The 23877-nt window shown below is 45.8% G+C and overlaps 1 protein-coding gene across 1 annotated transcript; it reads left to right on the top strand.

Annotated features, from left to right (window-relative positions):
• The first annotated feature begins 168 nt into the window (after positions 1-168).
• Positions 169-23623, top strand: Arhgap30 (Rho GTPase activating protein 30). The gene is made up of 12 exons (XM_036202377.1): positions 169-455; positions 10127-10229; positions 13219-13363; positions 14692-14774; positions 14931-15038; positions 15881-16008; positions 16498-16663; positions 16741-16844; positions 16924-17001; positions 17941-18330; positions 20954-21231; positions 21324-23623. The coding sequence occupies exons 1-12, from the start codon at positions 359-361 to the stop codon at positions 22920-22922; spliced, it is 3279 nt and encodes a 1092-aa protein (XP_036058270.1). The 5' UTR covers positions 169-358; the 3' UTR covers positions 22923-23623.
• Positions 23624-23877: the final 254 nt, after the last annotated feature.

Here is a 23877-nt window from a genome sequence, read left to right as displayed (position 1 = left end):
AGGCCCTGTGGTTGCAAAGATGCTCTAACAGGAAGCGGGTTTGAGGAGCTGCACAGCTTCCTGCCCCCCTAGAGCTGCTCAGGGCGAGAAGGGCTAGAGCTCAGCTTGGCCACGAGACACAGCTTCATGCCAGGGTTCTGCTAGCTTCCTCTTCCATATCCACTTCCGTGTGGCCCTGGGGGCCCCCAGAGGCAAGTGCTGCTGTCCGTTACCCAGGCCACCCTCCACCTCCAGTTTGGAGCCCTGCCCCTCTGGGGCCGGGCCAAACCCAACTACTGACTGGGATTCCATGGGGGACTGGTAGGTCAAAGGTTTGGGGGGACAGAGGTGGAGGGGCTATATCCCTGGGGCTCTGGCCATGAAGTCTCGGCAGAAAGGAAAGAAGAAAGGCTACCCCAAGGAAAGAGTGTTTGGATGCGACTTACAGGAACATCTACAGCACTCAGGCCAGGACGGTAAGGGGCCAACTGGAGCCGGGGGGAAGCTGGGTGGGTGCATGGACTGCCACGCAGACACTACGTTTGTCTTCTCTGGCTTGATTTGGTCCATTGGGAAGAATCAGATTCTAGGACCCAGTGGCCCAGGGTCACCATCCATGAGACCTGTGTACAGGCAAGACAGGAAATGTAGCTCAGAGAAGGCAGAGAGGCTCCCTTCTGTAATAAATAGTTAGGGGACAGGTCTCTGAGAGGGGGAGGATGGGAAGTCCAAGGGAACAAGATGGTTAATGGTGAGATTTGGAAAGTCTAGAGATGCAGATGAATCAGGTGACAGGGTGGAGATGGGACAGAGGGTGGGAACAGAGGTCCTATGCCAGAAGAATGGCTGAAGAGAGAGTTGATAGAATAATAAATGGAGACTCGGATGGGAACGGGCCCAGTAGGTCTGAGGATATAGCTTGGGGAGAGAGGAAGGAGGCATCCTAGCTGAAGAACAGCACCAAGGGACAAGGGACCTGGACCTTCTGCACCTTTGCTGGGCCACAGGAGGGTGTGGGGGGGAAGGAGTGACCCTCTTTAGATGGCTTGCAAAGAAGAAATGGGTTTGTGGTGAAGGGCAAGGGGAGAAGCTGCTGATGTGGGGAACACAGGAAAAGTGAAGGAGATGGCCTAAGCCCTGGTTTGAAGTTGGGAGTAGAAGCTTCAATAAAGAGGGGGTGTGGGCACTGTCTGGAGCTTCCTTCGTTCCTCCCTGGCTTACTATGCAGTGGGCTTGGAAGCCAGCATGCCCAGGGACAATCCCTGGCGCACCACTCTGCCCAGCGTGCATTCAGAACCATGTCTTAATTTGGTTTGAAACCGAGCTATCTGGACTACACTGCCCAGCTTGTTTTCAGCACACCGAGCGACTTACAAAAAAGGGCATGATTCTGCACCCCCCACTCCACCCCACCCCAATCTGTCATTTCCTCTTTGTCCCCTTCTCTGGTTGTGGTGCCTGCAGTGAAGGGAGGGTGATGGTGGTTCCCAGCTCATTTCCTGCTCTTAGCCCCGCCCTTGTGTCCCCAAACACCTCCTTCCCCTTTTCTCCTCCATCAGAGGGCCCCATCCCTACCAGCCTCCATTAAGGGAAAGCCCAGGCCCCAAGAAAGAGTGTTTACAGCTGAGGTGGACTTTTCTGTGCCTTCCTCTTCTCACTGAGCAAGCCCTGGCTCCTTTACGATCACTCCACTCTTGATAATGATTTTTTTTTTTAAAGTTACCACATTGTTTATATATTCTGTGTGCATGTTGGGAGGGGCATATTAGTTCCAATGCAGGTGTGGGGGTCAGAGGACAACTTGAGGGAATCAGTTTTCTCCTTCCATCCTGTGGGTCCCAGGGATCAAACTCAAGTCATCAGGTTTGGTGGCAAGTACCTTTACCCACCACCGTACCATCTCACAGACCGTATTTTGCTGTTGTTGTTGATGTTGTTCAAGACAGGGTTTCTCTGTGTAACCCTGGCTGTCCTGGAACTCACTCTGTAGACCAGGCTGGCCTCAAACTCAGAGAGATCTGCTTGCCTCTGCTTCCCGAGTGCTGGGATTAAAGGGGTGTGCCACCACTGCCTGGCAGGCATTATTATTATTATTATTATTATTATTATTATTATTTGTGTGTGTGTGTGTGTGTACACATGTATCAGGGTGCATATGTAGGAGTCAGTGTGTGTGTGTGTGTGTGTGTGTGTGTGTGTGTGTGTGTGTGTCCACATGTATCAGGGTGCATATGTAGGAGTCAGAGGGCAACTTTTAGAATTGGATTCTCTCTTTCCACCATGTGGATCTCAGGGGTTGAACTGAGATTTTCAGGCTTGGTGACAGGCATCTTTTACTCTCTGAGCCATCTCATCAGCACTACACGATCAAAAAGAATTTTTTTTGAGATTTTATTTATTTTTATTTTATATGCATGAGTGTTTTGCCTGTGGGTATGTTTGTGTTCCATGTGTGTGCAGTGTCCATGGAGGCCAGAGGAGGGCATCAGATTCTCATTGGAACTGGAGTTAAAATTGTTAGCTGCCATGTGGGTGCACTAAAAGAACAATTCTCTTAATTGATGAGCCATCTAGCCAGCACCAGACAATGACTCTTGACAGACAACCATATGACTTAACTGGGGATTTCTTGTAGCTCTTGACTAACCCTCAGTTCAGCCTCCTTATCCTGGCTCAGCCCTTTCCTGTGATTCCCATCACCTGCAGACAGCCCAGACTCCCTTTCTGTGGTTCCCAGACTCACCATTCCCAGCAGGTGAAGGGATTCTCTCTAGAGATTCAGGAATAATGAAAGGCCAGTGGCTCCTGATTGCAGGTGAACCCAGAGCAGGTGAGAAATACCTTCTGTCCCTTATCAGAAGTTCACCTGATCCCAAGGCTTAAGAGATGAATCTTGGCTACCAGAGCATCAGTGAGAACCCCTCCCCTTACCCAAGACATCCTGGTGAGAGAGGTGGAAAGCATTAGGGATGAGTGAGGCTAGTTGATGACAGCTTCTTTCTTTAGCCCAATACTCAGCAAGAAAATGAAGGTCCAGGCCAGTGAGATCATCTGCTCCTGGTGTACTGATATTCCCTGATCATCTTGGTTTTCTCCATCCTTACACCCTTGCTCGACTTCAGACCTCTTCCTCAACTCTTTTCCCCTAAATGAATCTTTTCCATCCCCCTAGTCCTACATACACTTAGAAACCTTGCTTCGGTTTCTGATTCACTGTAGGTCCTTCTTCTTTGACTCCACCCATATCCGTCACATCATTTTGACTCCATCACCCCAATCTTGTCTCTGGGTTACATCTCTGATTTTATTTCTCTGATTTCTATCTGCACTTCCACCATCTCTGACCCTGTTATCTCTCGGCCCATTTCCTTTATGGCTCAGGCTCCTGAAGATCGCCCATCTCTGTAAAGACCTACTCCAGAGGTTGAAAATCAGCTGAAAAGAACAGGACAGGAAAACCTGGTTTAGATTAAACCTAGGAGTCTAAATGAGAGTGGGATATTGATACTTCTCTAATTTATTTAGAGATATTCTCTTGCTATGTAGGCTCGGAGTGCTGGGATTACAAGTGTGCACTAACCAGGCCCAGCCAGCACGCTATGAGGCAGCAGAGTAATGTGGTGGTCAAAAGAAGTGATGCAGCATTAGGCACCCAGCAGCTTCAACAAGGAGGGCTGCCTTATCTCTGCATCCAGTGCAGAACTAAGGACAGGGGGACCATGGAAAAATGAGAGCAGGTTCTGAAGGCGTGAACAGTAATCCACATGGCTGAGCCTGGAGTGAGGCGAGGAGAGATGAGAAGGGCCCAAATTTTAGGAACCACTCACTCCAGGGACATTGTGCAAATGTCCTAGGCCCCTCATTCTAAGGATGATGCGTGTTAGCACATGCAAAACCCTGAAAACAAAGACTTCCTTAATTTTTTTTTTTTTTTTTTACCCTCCATGTTTCTTTTCTTGTCTTACCTAAGTTCCGGTTATGAGCAAAAAAACAAAGGATCTGAAAACCAGGTCACGGGAAGAAAGATGAAAACCAGTGGTTGGTGGGATTATTATCTATATTCTGCACTCTGGCTTTCTGTCATGTTTGTTCAACAAAAAGCTTGGGAAGGCAGGTGGATCTTTGTGAGTTTGACGCCAGCCTGGTGTGCAGAGTGAGTTCCAGGACAGCCAAGACTGCTACACAAATAAACCCTGTCCCGAAAAACAAAACAAACAAACATCAAACAAAAAAGTTGGGTTGACTTCTGAGACCCAACTCAACAAATAACCAACCGAAGAAACTGAATTGAAGGGAAATTGGAAAGAGTAGCACCCAGAAATGCATGTCAGATAGTTCTATGTGGCTGCTGGGGTTGGGCCTTGAACTGTGTAGTGGTTAAAGTCATATGAAACTCACAAGGCTTTTAGGGAACAAAAAATAGGTAGCTGAGAAGAAACACAGCTTTCCCTGACACTGACATATGTGAGGAATTTCTCTGGTGAGTTCCAGTTAACAAGACTCAGAGTTTTGTCAAATGCAATATCCTTTATCAAATCTCTAAGGGACTTCATATTCTGACATAATTCTGAATTAATTCATCATGCAATCTAATGAACATTTGAGTACCTTATGTTTCATCACAGTGAGAGATATGATTCTCTGACAAGTGAGTACCATTTGTCAGGAGGTACAGATACAACCACTTACAATAAAATGTAGTAAGTACTGTAATATTGGGGACTGGAGAGATGGCTCAATAGTTAAGAGCATTTGCTGCTCTTACAGAGGACCTGGGTTCAGTTCTCAGCACCCACATAGTGTAGCTGGCAACTGCCTGTAACTCCAGTTCCACGCTCTCTTCTGGAATCCTCAGGTAGCTGCATGCACATGATGCACATAGAGGATGCATGCATATACACATATAAATTAAATACATTTTTAAAAAATATTGAGATGAAGCCAGGCAATGGTGGCACACGACTTTAATCCCAGCACTCAGGAGGCAGAGCCAGGTGGATCTCTGTGAGTTCGAGGCCAGCCTGGACTACCAAGTGAGTTCCAGCAAAGGTGCAAAGCTACACAGAGAAACCGTGTCTCAAAAAACAAAACAAAAACAAAAAAACAAAAAAAATATATATATATTGAGATGAGCAAAGGACTATGGGAACTGTAAAATAGATATAGGCAAAGGGTTCAGAATCAACAGTGATCTTTTTTTAATTTACTTTTGTCTTATTCTTGTGCGTGCGTGCGTGCGTGCGTGCTTGTGTGTGTGTGTGTGTGTGTGTGTGTGTGTGTGTGTGTGGTGATTTGAGGCTGATATTTGGAATCATTTTCCATCACTCTCCACCACATTATTTTTGGCAGGGTCTCTCAGTCAAACCCACAGTTCACCCATATGGCTAGTGTCATCAGCCTGATTGCTCTGGGGCATCTCCTGTCTCTACCCTGTGAGGCTAGAATTGCAACCCCTTTACATGAATTCACATGGATTCCGGGGATCTGAACTCCAGTCCTTTCCTGCAAGCACTCTTAACTGCTGAGCCACCTCTCCAGCCCTTGTTTAGTTTGTTCAGTTTTTTGTTTGTTTACTTTTTTTTTAAAAGATGGTCTCATTGTGTTGTACGTTGGCCCTGACTCCTGGGCTCAAGTAATTATCCTGCCTCAGCCTCCCAAGGAGCTAGGACTATGGGCATGTGCTACTTTGCCCAGCTAGGAGGTGATGCTTGAGATACTTTGAGTAATAGTTTACCAAGCAATTGGAGGGGAAGGTATTTCCAGACAGGAGAATAAAACAAGTACCTTATTCAGTTTTGTACTACAAAATACCTCAAAAAGGAGAAGCTATGAAGAGGTTGATGTTGCTCACGACTATAGTGGCTGAGGGTTTCAGAGAACATATGTTGGCATCCTGGCAAGGGACCCCTGGATATGTCACAATATGGTGAGTTGGAAAGAAAACTCTCTGCCTACAGAAGGGACCAGGAGCATGGGGTGGCATTGCTTATGATAATCCACTCTCTGATCCAGTCAAACAAGACCCACTCCACCCCAAAGAGGTACAGCATTGTATGCCTTGGTGGCACACATTTATAATCCCAGTACTTGAAAAGTATAGGAGCTTCTTAAGGGCCAGCCTGAGCTAGTAATAAAGACCATGTCTCAAACAGTGAGAACACACACAGTTTTAAAAAAAAGAAGCCGGGCAGTGGTGGCACACGCCTTTAATCCCAGCACTTGGGAGGCAGAGCCAGGCAGATCTCTGTGAGTTCAAGGCCAGCCTGGGCTACCAAGTGAGTTCCAGGAGAGGTGCAAAGCTACACAGAGAAACCCTGTCTCAAAAAACCAAAAATAAATAAATAAAAATAAAAATAAAAAAGCCAAACAAACTCCAACAAAATCCAAGAGACAGTAATAATTCATTCACGAGGAGAGAGCCCCATGACCTAATTATCATTCACTAGGCCCCACTTTCTTAACTGTTTCCTGTCTCAACATCACTACACTGGAAAGCAGGCCTCCAGCTCATGAACCATTGAGAGAAAAAGCATATCCAAGCCACATCCATGAAGAATGGTACCCAGGCTTATTTATGGACTAGCAAAGGGCTCGCTCAGTCATAGAATTTGTCAAGACCTGGTTTGTGAAGGTTGTATATCCCAGGATGAGGAACTCATATTTTATTCTGTATCTTTAAGATCATCAATGGGTACTTGGGTAGAGTAGGCTGGGTGTTTATATAGCCTAGGATTTAAAATGTGGAGAGTTTATAGTTTGAGTTAGGTTGCACTCACAGCTACCTTTGGCTGTGTGGCTTTGTTTGTTTGTTTGTTTGGTTGGTTGGTTGGTTGTTTGTCTGTTTGTTTGTTTGGTTGGTTTGCTTTGCTTTTTTCTTTCGAGGCAGGGTTTCTTTGTGTAGCCTTGGCTGTCCTACAACTAGCTCTGTAGATCAGGCTGGCCTCGAACTCAGGGAGATCTGCCTACCTTTGCCTCCTGAATGCTGTGATCAAAGGCATGGGCCACCACGAGGCTACACGGCTTTCTATCTAGGGTTTAATACTTGTTTTTGAGACACTATCATAGCTAATACTATATCAAGATAATATTGTGGAGAAATACCACAATATTATCTTTAAGGAGATTAGTCTAGTAACACAGTGGTGGCCCAGGGTCAGGAGAGATAATACAATTTTTTGCACTTTTAAAAAATATTATGCCAGGCAGTGGTGGCGCATGCCTTTAATCCCAGCACTCAGGAGGCAGAGGAAGGTGGATCTCTGTGAGTTCGAGGCCAGCCTGGTCTCCAAAGCGAGTTCCAGGAAAGGCGCAAAGCTACACAGAGAAACCCTGTCTTGAAAAACCAAAAAAAAAAAAAAAAAAAAAAAATTATTTTGAACCCGGGTGGTGGTGGTGGTGGTGGTGGCGGTGGCGGCAGCGGCGGCGCATGCCTTTAATCCCAGCACTCTGGAAGCAGAGCCAGGTGGATCTCTGTGAGTTTCAGGCCAGCTTGATCTACAGAGTGAGATCCAAGACAGGCACCAAAACTACATGCACGCACACACACAAAGATTATTAATGACATACCATTTACCTAGCCGGGCATTGGTGACACATGCCTTTAATTAGAGAAACTCTGTCTTGAAAAACAAAAATAAACAAACAAAGAGATACTATATATCTTACTTCTCCGTTTTATGTTGTGATTTACCTAATAATTTTATTTTTGAATATTTTCTTGTTTCTTGCAATATGAATAGTGATAGTTAAAGTTAAATTGAGGTGGTTTTCTTTTATGTTTCCTTCTTTTTGGGGGGTGGTGGTGATTCAAGACAAATTCAAGCTTTTTCTGTGTAACAGTCCTGGCTGTCCTGAATCTCAATTTGTAGACAAGGTAGGCCTCAGACTCATAGAGATCAGCCTGGCTCTGCCTCCCCAGTGCTGTGATTAAAGGAATGAGCCACCATCACCCAGTTCTTTTGTGTTTCTTAATTATTTATCTGTTTTTGTTTTGTTTGAGGCAGGGTTTCTCTTTGTAGCCTTGGCTGTCCTGGAACTTTATTTGTAGATCAGGCTGACCTCAAACTCATAAAGATCTGCCTGCTTCTGCCTCCCAAGTGTTAGGATTAAAGGTGTGCACCACTATGCCAAGCTTAGTTATTTATCTTTAAGCTAATTAATGTTTAAGGTTTTTGTCATCTGGATTTATATATAAGCTGTAAAACATATATAAACTGTTAAAATAGAATGTAAGGTTATTGTACTAAATGGTTTGTTGTTCTACAACCCTAGCCCATCATTTTCTGTGTAAAACTTAAATAATAAACAAGATATACTACTGGGTATATATCACAAAAAGAGGGACTGAGGATGTAGCTTGTTTGGCAGAATGTTTGCCTAGCATGCACAGGTCCTGGGTTTGATCCCAGTACCATGTAAACCAAGTATGGGGGCATATGCTTATAATCTCAGCATTTAGGAAGCAGAAGCAGTAGGATTAAAAATACAAAGTCACCTTCAACTACACAGCAAACTCAAAGTCATCCTGGGTTAGGTGAGACTCTCAAAAACAAACAAATTGAATGTGATGTTGTACACTTGTAATCCCAGTACTGAGGAAGTAGAGTGGAAATCGCAGTTTTCCTGTCTCAACCACCCAGTCCCAAATAATGGACTCAGAGGCTGAATATAAATTGTAAATGCTTAGCCAATAGCTCAGGCTTGTTACTAGCTAACTCTTACACTTAGATTAACCCATATTTCTATTTATGCTTTGCCACATGGCTCATGGCTTATTACCTCATTTTTTACATGTCCTGCTTGCTAGGTGGCTAGCTGGCATCTCCTCTGACTTCACCCTTTCTCATCCCATTATTCTCAGTTTGGCTTTCTCTCCTAACTTTATTCTGTTCAGCTATTGGCCAGTCATAGTGGCATATATTCACACAGTGTACAGAAGGATTATTCCACAGCAGTAGAGGTAGGAGGATCAGAAATTCAAGGTCTTCCTCAACTATTTAGCAAGTTGAAGGCCAGCCAAGATCCATGAGGCCCTGTCTTAAAACAAACAAATGAACAAATAGAGGTAGAGCTGTGTTATGGAATACTATGTTAACTAGGCAAAGATGTGTTACATTTGTTTATGTTACATTTGTTTAACTGTGTAAAGATGTGCTATATTTGTTTATGCTTGATTTGTTTCATGATGTAAAGATGTTACATTTGTTTATACTGCATTTATTCAACAATGTAAAGGTGTGTTGCTGTTTCACCTTGCCTGCCTAAGGCACCTGATTGGCCTAATAAAAAGCTGAACAACCAATAGCTAGTCAGTAGAGGGATAGGTGGGGCTAGTGGGCAGAAAGAATAAGTAGGAAGAGGAGAGAGAGAGAGAAGGAGGAGAGAATGAGAGAGAAAAAGAGGGAGATGCCCAGGGCCAGCCAGGTAGGCAGCCATCAGCCAGCTTGATAGTGTGTAGGACATACAGAATGAAAGGTAAAAAGCCCTGAGGCCAAATGTAGATGAAGAGAAACAGATTGAATTAAGTTTTGAGCTAGTGGGACAAGCATAAGATAAGGCCAAGCATTCATAATTAATTATTCTCTGTGTCATAATTTGGGAGCTGGTTGGTGAACAAAGAGAAAGCCTGTTATAGAGCTTTCTGTTATGGGGCTGAAGAGATGGCTTGGTGCTTAAAAGCACTTACTGCTTTTATAGAGGATCTGAATTCAGTTCCCAGAACCCATGCTGGGCACCTCACAAGCCCCTACAATTCCAGCTACAGGGATATCTGATGTCTCTGGCCTCTGCAGGCACCAGTGCTATACACAAATTACCTTGAACAAACGCATACACATAATTTAAAAAGTTTTTTTAATCTTTGAAAAAGAGATAGCATTGAGAGAGTTAATACTGAGTAGCAGTGATTTCCTCTTCAAAGTTCAGGAGTTTATGCTGAGACTCCAGGACCACGGGATACAAATATTAGACCAAGACAGGTGAGTTGAGTCTGATCACCTGTAAGAACCTTTCCAGTGAGATTTTTATTTCATAAGCTTTGCCCTTAATTAATCTCCGTGAACCCTCTTCCATGATGCTGCCATTTCTCAGACCCCTTACAGTCTCTAGCTTTTCAGATTTTCTTTTCTCTGCCTATCTGTGTCCCCAGTGCCCCAGGTGCTGAGAAGCTGTGCAGAATTTGTGCAAGAGTATGGAGTGGTGGATGGGATCTACCGCCTCTCAGGGGTCTCCTCTAACATCCAGAAGCTCCGGTGAGTGAGACAAAGCGGAGAGGCTCTGTGGGCCAGGGAGCCATGGCAAAAGCTGCTGGGGAAAGCTGGAGGAGGGGTAAGGGAGAGTGGGAGAAGGAAGCACAGATGTTAGAGACTATTCCAAGGAGAGACTCCAAAGTCTGGTCAGGGAAGGTGGGCACCCCAAGCTCACTCCCCCAGTACACATACTCTCTGCATTCCCACATGTACAGTCTGCTTTTAATACATACACATACACATGATTTGCATACTATAAAATTCATCACTTAAAAATGTTTGCATCAGTTAGTTTTTAGTATATTCACAACACTGCAAACATCATCATTAATTCCAGAACATGTCACCATCCTTCAAAAAAATCTCTACATTTCCCCTTCACCTATCTTGACTTTCTGTCTGTATGGATCTGTCTGTTCTGGACATCTCATATAAATAAACCAATGATACATGTTTTTTTTTTTTGTGAATCTGGCTCTCCACTCTGAGTTCTTTCTAGGTTCATGCATGCTGTTGCATGTACTAGTATTTTATTGCTTTCTATGGATGAATACAATTTTCCAGCATGGCTACATAACATTTTTTTTTTACCCATTTATCAGTTGATGGCTATCCAGGTTGTTTCTACCTTTTGCTTTTGGTTATTATAAATAATTCTACTACAAACATGTTTAAGTTTTTATGGATGCATTTTCAGTTGTTTTTTTTTTTTTTCTTTTTTGGCTTTTCGAGACAGGGTTTCTCTGTATAGCTTTGGTGCCTTTCCTGGAACTCACTCTGTAGCCCAGGCTGGCCTCGAACTCACAGAGATCTGCCTGGCTCTGCCTCTGAGTGCTGGGATTATAAGACATGCGCCCGGCTTCATGTCGAACTTTTAAAAGTAACTACTAAACTGTTTTCCATAACAGCTGTATCATTTACATCCCTGCTAGCAATGTATGGAGGTTCCAATTTCTCCACAGCCCTGCCAACATTTGCTACTATCTTTCTGAGGTAGTCATCCTAGTGGGCGTGTACTGATAAGTCATTGTGACTATGCATGCATTTCCCCAGCTACAGATGAGGTGAGCACTTTCAGCACTTCTTTTGGGAAACACCTATTCAAACCTTATGCTTCTGCTTAATCATTTTTTAAATTCTTGAACTGTAATAAGATGGTATGTTCCGAATATTAGGTTTTTATTTTTATTTTTTTAATTTGAGACAGGGTTTCACTGTGTAGCCCTAGCTGTCCTGGAACTTACTCTGTAGATCAGGTTGGCCTCTAATTCACAGAGATCTGCCTGCCTCTGCCTGCCAAGTGCTGGGATTAAAGTGAGCCATCACAGCCCGGCTGAGTACTAGATTTCCATCACATGTGTGATGAGCAGCGTTTCCCGCTCCACATCTGTAGTTTGTGGGTATTCTCCTCCTCCTTTTCTTCTTTTGTGGTAGCAGGAATTTTGAACCCAGGGTTCATTTTATTGATAGTGTCCTTTGACACATAAATGTTCCTTTTTCTCTTCTTTTGTGTATGGTCTATGTACGTATGTGTTTGTATGGGTATGTGCATTTGTGTGGAGGCCAGAGATCAATGATACTTGTTTTCCTGAATCACCTTATTTTTCAAATTAACTTATTTTTATTAAAATTTTTTATTTTATGTGTATGGGTGTTCTGCCCTTGTGTCTGCCTGTGCACCGTGTGTGTGCTTAGTGCCCACAGAGACCAGAGGAGGCCCAGAACTATAGTTACAAATGGCTGCGAGGCACCAAATGGGTGCTGGGAATGGAACCGTGGTCCTTTGGAAGAGCAGCCAGCGTTCTTAACCGCTGAGCATCTTTCCAGTCCCCTACATTGTTGCTGTTATTGTTTTTGGGGACAGAGCATCTTGCTGAACTTGAAGCTTTCAGATCAGGCTAGACAGACCAGCCAGCAAACTCCTGGGGTTTCCCAGTGCTGAGCTTACAGGCCTCTGCTGCTGTGCCTGGCTTTTTATATGGGTGTCGGGGATCTAAACTCAGATCCTTATGCTCATGCAGCAAGCACTTTATCAATTGAGACATCTCCCCAGTCCCTTGTCTGTCTGTCTGTCTGTCTGTCTCTCTCCTTCAGTCTTACTCTGTAACTAAGACTGGCCTAGGACTTATATAGCATAGGCTAATCTCAAATTCATGGAAATCTTCCTGTCTCAGGAAAATTTGGTCATCAGTTTATCTATTTTCTCCTTTTGGTTGTTGGTACTTTAGGTGCCATATCTGAGCAGCTGCTGGCTAATCTAATCAAGACCAGGAAGTTTTTTTTGTTTTTGTTTTTGTTTTGAGCTGAGAATCAAACCCAGGGCCTTGTGCTTGCTAGGCAAGCGCTCTACCACTGAGCTAAATCCCCAACCCTTTTTTTTTGGGGGGGGGGGCAGGAATATTTAATATGGTTTTTTTTTTTGTTTTTTTTTTTTTAAAGATTACACCCAGGCTAGGCACAGTGGCATACACTTTGAATGCTAGCATTCAGAAGGCAGAGGTCAATGGATCTCTGTGAGTCAGAAGTCAACCTGGTCTATGTATTGAGTTCCAGGCCACCCAGAACTATATAATGGGACTCTTTCTCAAAAAAACAAAAGGGAAAAAGGAAAGATACATTTAAGGCCGTTGCTCATGTCTCCTGATTCCTACATACCTCTTTGCTGCTAATCATGCATCTCTGGTTGGTCATACACAGATTCACTCACCTACCTCTACACCCATCTTTACATTCACATCTACATATCCACATATGCAACTCCTAATATTTCCTGACATATATAGAAATACATGTAAATATGCCAGTGAATATATATGTATGTATGTACATATAATGTATATACATGTGTATGTGTACATTCTAACAGTCTCCTTCCGAGTCTCACATGTGTTGGACCATGACCCTGCCTGCAGCTGACCTCTATAGATCCTACTTCTCCCTCCATAACCTCTGTCTGACCTTTACCCCTCCTGACCACTCTGCACCTCCCCAGGCAGGAATTCGAGGCGGAGCGGAAGCCCGACCTTCGGCGGGACGTTTACCTCCAGGACATTCACTGCGTCTCCTCCTTGTGCAAGGCCTATTTCAGAGAACTACCAGATCCTCTCCTCACTTATCGGCTTTATGACAAATTTGCTGTGAGTTGAGTGAGAGGCAGGAGGGTGGAAGACAAGGTTCAAGGCCGCCACTTCAATTTTGACATCCCGGGGTTATCATATGCCAGCCACCATCCTAGGGATCCTGAGGGACGGTAAAGTGTTACTGAGAAGAAGGCCCCTCCTTCTCAGATCTCTTCAAGCCCCTGCCACCTCTGTCAACCCTCGTCCCTGTTGTCTTCATTTTCTCCCTATGCTGTATTTCCCTAAGGCCTACAGACCTCACAAAGCACAGTGGTAAGACTTGGGAGGTAAAGGGCAGGTTGTCGGAGCTGGGAGGCCTTGGAAAGCACCTAGACCAGAGTTTCCCTACACTTAAGAGAACGAAAATGCTGTTTACATAACAAAAGTATTTTCAGGAATGTCCCTCCATCAACTGTCACTGTATCTTAAACAGCATTGGAGGAGAAAACACACAAAAATGGTGTCCTGGGCCGGGTGGTAGTAATGCATGCCTTTAATCCCAGCACTCGGGAGGCAGAGCCAGGAGTTGGATGGAGGCCAGCCTGGGCTACAGAGCGAGATCCAGGACAGGCACCAAAACTACACAGAGAAACCCTGTCTCAAAACAAAAACAAAACAAACAAACAAACAAACAAAAAACCACCAAAAAACCCCCACAAAAACCAAACAACAACAACAACAAAAAATGGTGTCCTGATTTGAGTAACACTTTTAAAGATCTAGCTACTTGGGAGGTTGAGGCAGAAGGATTGCTGGAGCGTAGAGTTTGAGCCTAGACTGGGCAATAGCAAAACCCCATCTGCTTGGCAAAGGAGCTTGCGTTTTACTGAGTGCAGCAACACTGAAACTCTGAATAGCAACCACAGCCTGCTTAGTTCATCCAGACTAGCCTGGGCATATCACCCTCCCAGACAGCTTTCAACAGTCCAGTTTGGACCCTGAGGCAGGGGAATAGCAGTGAGTTGCTCAAGGTCACAAGACAGACTATTAAATATAAATAAGATTCAGCAGTCATTTGTGGGCCCAAAAGTCCTAAGCTTTAGGTGGATCTGTGGATTGAAACAATGGCCTTGTGCATGCTAGCCGAGCACTCTACCACTGGGCTACATCCAAGCTCTTGGTCTATACCTCTAGCCTCTGTTTCTAGAGTGCTGGGATCATAGTCACGTGCTACCATCCTCAGCCTGAGGTATTTTCACTATTTTATGGTGCCTTGAAGATCTCGGTGGGGCCATTGTGGAATACATAGCAATAGATCATTTCTGAACGTTTAATTTGGACCTCTGAGAAGCAAGACGGTTGTCTCTGAGTCAACGGCTCCTTCTTATACCCTTGTCCCCAATCAGGAGGCAGTGGCAGTGCAGCTAGAGCCAGAACGCTTGATCAAGATCCTAGATGTGCTTCAAGAACTCCCTGCCCCAAACTACAGGTGTGTCGGGTTCTACCTTCTGTACTCCAGAGACACCACCCACCCCACCCCTCCCCACCTACAGCCCAAGCCTTGCTTGTCTCTCCCGGTTTTCAGGTCCCAGCCTACCCCTGCTTCAGGTTTTCTTTTTTCGGGATCCCTTTCTTGTTTCTGCAGGACGCTGGAGTTCCTTATGAGACACTTGGTCCACATGGCCTCATTTAGTGCCCAAACCAACATGCATGCCCGAAATCTGGCGATTGTGTGGGCCCCCAACCTGCTGAGGTGGGTGTGTGTATGAGCAGTGTGCAGATGCTGGGAGACTTACTTTGGTGTAGCAAGATATACCCAAGTGGATGTGGTTGTGTGGGTACACTGGAGAGGGTGGGGGTGGGCGAGTCTTGTTAATACAGGAAGAAAGGGTGGGGTTGGGCGAGTCTTGTTAATACAGGAAGGCAGAAAGGTTCAGCAGTAGCCAGGTATAGAATCTACTGAGACCAAGTGAAGTTCTTAAGAGCAAGGCCTTTGTTCTTCACACTGTGCTGTGGGGTTTGGGGACTAGAATGTTGGTCTTTGCCAAACATTTCCTGAGCAAACTATTCAAGAACTGGCCTGTATATCACTCACTATGGCACAAAGCATTATTAATTATAATAGTTCTCATAGCCTTCCTCTTGTGCTGCTGTGCAAAAAGTATGAAAGGAGAGGAGAGATTGTTTGAGGATGTCTACCATGGCTTTCCTGGGGGACGTGGTGTTTGAACTTGAATCGTACCTGTGGCTTAAAAGGTCGAAATGGAGGTAAGGACAAGGAACAGAGAGTATAGTGTATTTCAGAGGCTGAGCATTTTGTAACATGACTTTAACACTAGCACTCAGGAGGAAGAGGCAGGTGGATCTTTGTGGGTTCAAGGCCAGCCTGGTGTACACAGAGAGTCCTAGGCAACTACAACCACAGCTACATAATAAGACCTTGTCTGTCATTTCTCGTGTGTGTGTGTGTGTGTGTGTGTGTGTGTGTGTGTGTGTGTGTGTATGTGTGTGTGTGTGTGTGTGTGTGTGTTCAGGAAGACTTTAGATAAGAAAGTGTTTTGAGACGTGCAAGGGACTAACGCCACATCTTTACAGGTCTAAGGACATAGAGGCCTCAGGCTTCAACGGGACAGCAGCGTTCATGGAGGTGCGTGTGCAGTCCATCGTTGTGGAGTTCATCCTCACCCACGTGGACCAGCTCTTTGGCGGTGCTTCCCTCTCTGGTCGGTGTCCTTTCTGCCCATTACCTATCACCACTCCCTGCTAGGAAGAGTTTTAGCTGTTTTATGGTTTTGACTATGATTGACTGTAGAGAACCTTAAAAGTCACTTAATTCCGTTTCCTCATCTTATTGGTAGAAGACTGTGTCTCTCACAGAGGGAGGTATGTGATGATCACATGCAGAGAACACTGGAGAAAGATTAGTACCACTAGGATTTGAGCAGGCCTCTTCTGTTGGCAACCTAGCATACGGATTAGCTTCTGCAGCACCACCTTGGATGCCAAAGCTAATGTCTTTGGATCTCCTGGCCTTCTTCGTACTTGAGAATACCCCTTCTGAAATGGACAGAGAGGGTCTATCTATCTCCAAGAGCCTCTGCATATATCCTTAGCCTGGTAGCTGGTGAGGGCGTTTGGACTGGAGACTAGAGGTTCCTTTCCTGGCTCTGTTATTGGCTAGCCCGTTCTTCTTGTTTTCCTACCTGGTGCAGATTTGGAGAGTGGATGGAAATCACTTCCAGGGGCCCGGGCATCGGGCAGCTCTGAGGACCTCATGCCCAGGTCTCTTCCCTACCACTTGCCTAGCATCTTGCAGGCTGGCGATGGACCTCCACAGATCCGGCCCTACCACACTATCATTGAGATTGCAGAACACAAGTAAGGCCTCCTTCCTGGGTCTTCCCTTGCACTGACCACCCAGACTCCACTCCTAATTGTGTCTCCATTCTCTGCAGGAGAAAGGGGTCTTTGAAGGTCAGGAAATGGCGATCTATCTTCAATCTGGGTCGCTCTGGCCATGAGACCAAACGTAAACTTCCACTGAGGGCTGAGGACAGGGGTAGGTCTGGGATGATGAGGGAATGGGGCTCTGCTGAGGGTGTGCCAGGTCTTGGTGCTATGTACATTCATATTTTTAGAAGAAAAATCCAACAAGGGGACATTGCGGCCAGCTAAGAGCATGGACTCACTGAGTGCTGCAGCTGGGGCCATCGACGGTAAGTACAGGTGTTAGTGGCTATGTGTGTATGTGTATGTGCTATGACAGTAATGATGCAGGCTGGTATGTCTATAAATGTGGCCATGTCCAGTAATTTAAAAAAAAAATCAATCAATACCTATTATATACCAGTCTTGAAGACAGATGCCAAATTTTCCAATAGATAAGCCTATTGTCTCATCTGTGGGTATATTCATGAGTTTTTGTACCTGGAGACTCTGGGTATGTGTGTAGGAGGATGTAAATGTAGCTGAATGTTTTTTTGTGTCCCACCTGGCCTACAGTCAGGACAAATCTCTCTCACCTGCTGGCCCCACAGCTGCTCGGACCCAAATAAACACACACAGGCTTATATTATTTTTAAACTATGGGCATGGCAGGCTTCTTGTTATCTAGTTCTTATATCTTAAACTAACCCATTTTTATAAATCTATACTTTGTCATGTGTCTCCTGGCTTACCGGTACTTTTACCTCTTGCTTCTCATGGCGGTGGCTGGCAGCATATCCTTGTTTCTCCTTTCTCTTCTCTCTGTTTTAATTTCCCGCCTGCCTCTAAGCTGCCTTGCCATAGGCCAAACAGCTTTATTTATCAACCAATCAGAGCCACACATATTCACAGTACACAGAAAGACATTTCCCCATCATATAAACACACACACACACACACACACACACACACACACACACACACACACACACGGTTGCTAGTGACCGTATCTACAGACAGGGAAGAGGATCCATCAGGTATGTGTATGATCTTTGACCTGCTGACTGGGTGGATAATTTGCAGTAGGGTGCAAAGGAAGCTGGGTCTGGTACCTCCCAATCATCCTACCTCTAGAATAAAGAGAACAGAGCTGCTGAGGTCTTATTTGAGCTGTCAGGACTCTTTGGAGCTGAGGCTACTAACTAAGTGACCCTGTCTCCCTTCCACAGAGCCCGAGGGGCTGGTGGGGCCCAGCAGTCCTCAGCCAAGCTCACTGATGTCTGAGAGCTTGGAGAATAATTCTATGGATGCAGCAGAGGGTGAACAGGAGCCCGAGGCCGACACCCCGGGCAGTGCGAATTCTGAGCCAGGAACTCCACGAGCTGGGCGGCCGGCTATTCGGGCCTCGGGTAGCAGCCGTGCAGAGCGTTGTGCCGGTGTCCACATCTCAGACCCCTACAACGTCAACCTCCCCCTACACATAACCTCTATCCTCAGTGTACCTCCAAACATCATCTCTAATGTCTCCTTGGCCAGGCTGACCCGAGGCCTGGAGTGCCCCGCCCTACAGCCCAGGCCAAGCCCTGCCTCAGGTCCAGGCCCAGGACCTGGCCCCCCAGGTGAGAATTTGGAGATTGCCGAGGGCTGGAAAGGGATCTAGAACTTTAGGTTGACGTTCTGGTGCTGAGGATGTAGCCTTGGAAGGTCAGAGGCTTCAGCCTTTAGGCTTTGAACACCATCTTATGTTGCCTGCCCATCTCCCAAGTGTTGGATTACAGACATAAACCTTGGAGATAGACTTAGGGTTTAGGAATCCAGTAATATTATTAGGTTATATGAGATAAACACGCGATCTCTGCCAGGCTTCAAATCACTGACCTACCCCAAGAATAGGGGTCTGTGCCAGACACAGAAGGGACCTAATAAATACATACAAGTATGGGTAAGTACAAAAGTTAGTGACTTGGACTCAGTCACTGGGTGGTCGAGGCACACACCTTTAATTCCAGGGTGGCAGAGGAAGGAGGATCTCAGAGTTTGAGGCCAGTTTGGTCTACAGTTACAGTACAGCCAAGGCTACACAGAGAAACTCTGTCTCGAGAAAACAAACAAAAGGGTCACTAATTACAACATTAACACTAAGACCTAAATAACACTTGCCAATATGTGCTGAGGACTGTATTAGGCACTTCGAAGGTATTAGCACATTTCATTTTCTCATAAAATGAAGATATAAGTATTGTTATTCTTTTCGTTTGTTTGTTTGTTTTTGTTTTTCGAGACAGGGTTTCTCTGTGTAGCTTTGTGCTTTTCCTGGAACTCACTCTGTAGACCAGGCTGGCCTCGAACTCACAGAGATCTGCCTGGTTCTGCCTCCTGAGTGCTGGGATTAAAGGCATGTGCCACCACCGCCCAGCAAGTATTGTTATTCTTACAACAGTAGAATGTGAAAACTATCTTAAACTGCTGATTTAGGTAGGAAGAGCTAGGATCTGATTCATGCTCAGATTCCTATTCCCAAAGTGTCACTGATCAGAAATCCTGAGGGTTGTATAGGATAGAGGTAAATAGGACAGTTAAGTAAGACAGATTTCAGATTTTGTCTGTACCACTTATTAGCTGTGAGACCTTGGACAAACTGCTTTGAGCTTCAGTTTTGTTAATACAAAATGAGGATAAAGAGCTGGGGATGCAGCTCAGTTGGTACAGTGCTTGCCTGGCACACACCACGTCCTGGATTTGATCCCCAGCACCACATAAACCTGGTATGGAGGTTTATGTCTGTAATCCAACACTTGGGAGATAGGAAGAATGGAAGTTGTGGTCATCCCCAGCTCCACAGTTTGAGATCAGCCTGGGATACAGGAGACCTGTCTCAATAAAGGATGTGGTACAACATCCTCCATAATATTCCTTCTATTTTTGGAGTGTATTTGTGTGTAGGGAAGTTGCAGTGCACGTGTGTGCATCAATGTCGGAACCAGAGGACAACCTTAGGTGTTGTTCTTAGATGGTGTCCACATTTTTCTTTTCTATGACAGAGTATTTCACTGGCTTGGAACTTGTCAAGTAGACTAGGGTGGTTGGCCAACTAGCTCCATGGACCCACCTGTCCCCCTTTTCCAGCATTGGGATTACAAAGAGCACACCAACTTTCCCAGAGTTATTTCACAGGAATTCTGGGGATCAAACTCAGGTCCTCATATTTACATACAATCACTTTATAAACCAAATCATCTATCCAGCCCCTCTACATAACATTTTATTCTGTAGGGAAAATATAAAATTTCATTATAAAAATATAAAACATGCCGGGCGGTGGTGGCACACGCCTTTAATCCCAGTACTCGGGAGGCAGAGCCAGGCGGATCTCTGTGAGTTCGAGGCCAGCCTGGTCTACAAAGTGAGTTCCAGGAAAGGCACAAAGCTACACAGAGAAACCCTGCCTCGAAAAATCAATATGTGTACACACACAACACACACACACACACATATATATATAAAACACTATCCTTAGAGCTGGTCATGGTGGTCTATACCTTTAATCCCAACATCCCAACATTTAGGAGGCAGAGATAGCTTGATCTCTATGAGTTGAGGCCAGCCTGGTGTTCCCAGTCAGTTCCAGGCCAAGTAGTGCTATGTAGTGACACCTTGCCTCAAAAACAAACAGCCAGGAGGTGGTGGCATACACCTTTAATCCTAGCACTCGGGAGGCACAGCCTGGCAGATCTCTGTGAGTTCGAGACCAGCCTGCCTTGTCTATAGAATGAGATCCAGGATAGGCACCAAAACAACACAGAGAAACCCTGTCTTTTTGTTGTTGTTTTTTGTTTTTCAAGACAGGGTTTCTCTGTAGCTTTGGAGCCTGTCCTGGACTAGCTCTGTAGCCAGGCTGGCCTCGAACTCACAGAGAGCCACCTGGCTCTGCTTCCCGAGTGCTGGGATTACAGGTGTGCGCCACCACCACCCAGCTGAGAAACCCTGTCTTGAAGAAAAACAAAAACAAAACCCAAAAAACAAATACACAAACAACCCATAGTGCTTGGCACTTGAGTGAAAACTAGTGAAGAGAGCTTTAAGTAGTCAGTCTACACGGCTCATTGTCTCAGACCAGAATGACTATCTACTATATAAAGGAGTGTTGGGCTCCTAGCATATCAGTGTGAGAAACACCCATATCAGAAAAGGTTGGGCCTGACCTTGACTTTGAGATTTCTGGAACTACCTTTCCTTCAACAGATGAGAAGTCGGAGCCAAGATCAGTCCCAGGTCCCCTGGCTGACTCAAGCCCAGAAGATATGATTCCTGCCCTGGAGGACTCCTTGTCCCAGGAGGTGCAGGATTCCTTCTCCTTCCTAGAGGACTTGAGCAGCTCAGAGCCTGAGGGGTTGGGGGTGGAGGATAGGGAGGTGGCCAAGACAGGAGCCGCAGGAGCCGCAGGAGCAGCAGCTTTCTCCCTTGGGGAGGACGACCCTGGGATGGGCTACCTGGAGGAGCTCCTGGGAGTTGGGCCTCAGGTAAGGAGGAGCCATGCTGGGTATTCGGGTAGTGTGTAGCCTAGAGAGTGGATAGGGCTACCTGGTTCTTAGCCACAATGCTATACCTACAGGTGGAAGAGTTCTCTGTGGAGCCGCCCCTGGATGATCTGTCTCTGGATGATGCACAGTACGTCTTGGCTCCTAGCTGCTGTTCCCCTGATTCTGCTGGCCCCACACCTGAAGAAGAAAATGGGGAAGAAGTCTTCTTGAGTGCCTATGATGACTTGAGTCCCCTGCTGGGGCCTAGACCCATGAACTGGGAGGGTGTAGGGAGTCTGGAGGAAGAGGCAACAAGGTGTGAGAAACAACCTCCAAACCAGGCTGAAGAGAAACAGGCATGCTGGGAAGCTGAAGAGGACAAGGAGGCTGAGCCTGGAAGCACATCAGATAACAGGGAAGATGCTGAGGCAATTCCAGAGACTGAGATGGAAGCTGGAGAAGCTGACGAGGAAGGAGGGGAGGCTCAAAGAAGCCAAATGGTGATGGGTAGTTTTGAAGAAGGGAGTAGTGAAGAGATAGAGACCAAGGAAGAAAATCCCAAAGGTCAAGAACTTTCAAGTCTAGGGACTGAGGATATGGAGAAAACAAGAGAAGAGGATAAAGACAAGAAGGAAGGAGAGATTGGGAGAAAAGGAGGAGCAGAGAAAGGAGAGGACATCCCAGTAGACTCTGGAATGGATCCGGAGCTTTCAGTCCAGGAGTACCTGCTTCCTGGGGAGGGCTGGGAAGTTGAACACAAACAGACTGAGAGAGACAAAGAGGATGAGATCGAAGGACTGAGAGGGAATAGTGACCACAAGTCAAGAGAAGATCAAGGACATGCTGAAGATAGTGGAAGTCCAGAAGGAGATGCTGATAGGGAGGAAGGGGAGGTCAGCAAGGAACAAAAAAGTATAGATGTAGAAACTGAAGGCAGGAGAGCTGTTAGTGATCACTTAGAAGAGGGGGCCCTCTCTGAAGGGCCAGGTATAGAGTTCCTGGAGGCTGACAGTTCAGAAGAAGTCAGTGAACAGTCTTCTAGGGTGGAACAAGGCCCTCCACAGCCATCTGAGCCAGAGGGGATGGAGGCTGAGGGACAGCTCAGTCCTGAGGGATGTGACCTGTACTCTTGTCCCTGCATTTCAACTGGTGGTGTGGGCATGCGTCTGGCTTCCAGCCTAGTTCAGGTCCAACAGGTCCGCTCTGTTCCTGTAGTGCCCCCCAAGCCACAGTTTGCCAAGATGCCCAGTACAATGTGTAGTAAGATCCACGTATCACCCGCAAGCCCATGTCCGAGACCTGGTAGGCTTGATGGGACTCCTGGAGAAAGGGCTTGGGGGTCTCGTGCTTCTTGGAGGAATGGGGGTAGTCTTTCCTTTGATGCTGCTGTGGCCCTGGCCCGGGAACGCCAGAGGACTGAGGCTCAGGGAGTTCGGCGCACCCAGACTTGTACTGGGGGTGGGGATTACAGCTTCAACTCCAGAACTTCTCCCTGTAGCATAATCCCTGCCCATTCTTCCCGGCCCTTTAGCTGTCTGGAACTCCCACCTGAAGACAGAGAAGGGTCTGAGCCCAGAAGTCGGCTTAGTCTGCCCCCTAGAGAGCTTCACCCCCCTGTCCCTCTTATGTCCCCTCAGCGTCAGACATACGCATTTGAAACACAGACTAACCGTGGGAAAGAAGGGCTGTGATTAGGACTGGACAAGAAGCCTAGAAAATTATGAATCAATGCAGCCCCTGCCTAGCTGTCATTGCACCCTCAGCAGCTGAAGTGCCATAGGCTTGGGTCCTCCGGCTACTTGTTTTGACCACGGGGCTAAAAGCCTTGGTGGGTTTACTTGAGTTTGTGTTAGACACAAAGCATTTGTCTCTTAGAGTCTTAAGAAATATGGGAAGGTCTTGTTCCCATGAAGTTGTGATTATTAACCAATACATAGAATAGATAGAAACTCTTTTTTCCTTAAATTTAAATACAGAGGGGGAATTCCAGCCAAACTCCTGCCCCCTTCTGAGGCTGTGTACTTCTCTTCATAGAAGCCTAGGGTAGATGTGGAGAATACAGGGTCAGATACAAAATTGTTCACCTGTGTTTTGTTCCCAGATCCTTGGCTATCTCCTGACTCTTTTAGCTCTAGATTAGAAGAAACATGTCCAGGAAGTTCTTTAAAGTCCTCACTGTTCACTGAAGGAAATGAATGACATCCTCTGCCTTCAATTATTTTGCAGAAGAGGTCCTGTACAGATCTCTCTGGCCTTTCTTTTTCCCATTACAACAACCTCCTCCCATTTCAGGAAAAGGGAATGTCTGGTCATCACTCTGGCCCTGGCCCTGCTTCCTTGCACAGGCAAGGGCTACAGGCCCCATTCAGTGATGGTGGCTGTTTGATAATAAAAGTTGGATTTTTTACACTTAAACAGTGTATGGACTTGCGCTTATTAAAGCCTGGGGGAAAGATATCACATTTGAATGTTGCCGAAATGTATATATCTTGTTTAGATATTCTTCCTCAGTTGTCATGGAAACCTGCGGTTAGAAAGTAGAACTAAGTTCGTGGTGGTCAAGAAATGGGGAAGAGAAACCTGTATTTACATAATGTTCATCTCATGCCAGGAATTGGGCTATATTTGTGCGCATAAAAACTTTGC

The sequence above is a fragment of the Onychomys torridus genome, chromosome 11 (assembly GCF_903995425.1).
Source record: "Onychomys torridus chromosome 11, mOncTor1.1, whole genome shotgun sequence".
NCBI lineage: Eukaryota > Metazoa > Chordata > Mammalia > Rodentia > Cricetidae > Onychomys > Onychomys torridus.
Note: the sequence above shows the minus strand (reverse complement) of the source record. Positions and strands in the feature narration are given on the sequence as shown.

Excerpts from the sequence above, each read along its gene's own strand:
- Arhgap30 (XM_036202377.1), top strand. The coding sequence starts at position 359 with ATGAAGTCTCGGCAGAAAGGAAAGAAGAAAGGCTACCCCAAGGAAAGA. Across the intron at positions 14,775-14,930 it reads CTCCCTGCCCCAAACTACAG|GACGCTGGAGTTCCTTATGA; the intron begins GTGTGTCGGGTT and ends TTGTTTCTGCAG. Across the intron at positions 16,009-16,497 it reads TGGCGGTGCTTCCCTCTCTG|ATTTGGAGAGTGGATGGAAA; the intron begins GTCGGTGTCCTT and ends TACCTGGTGCAG.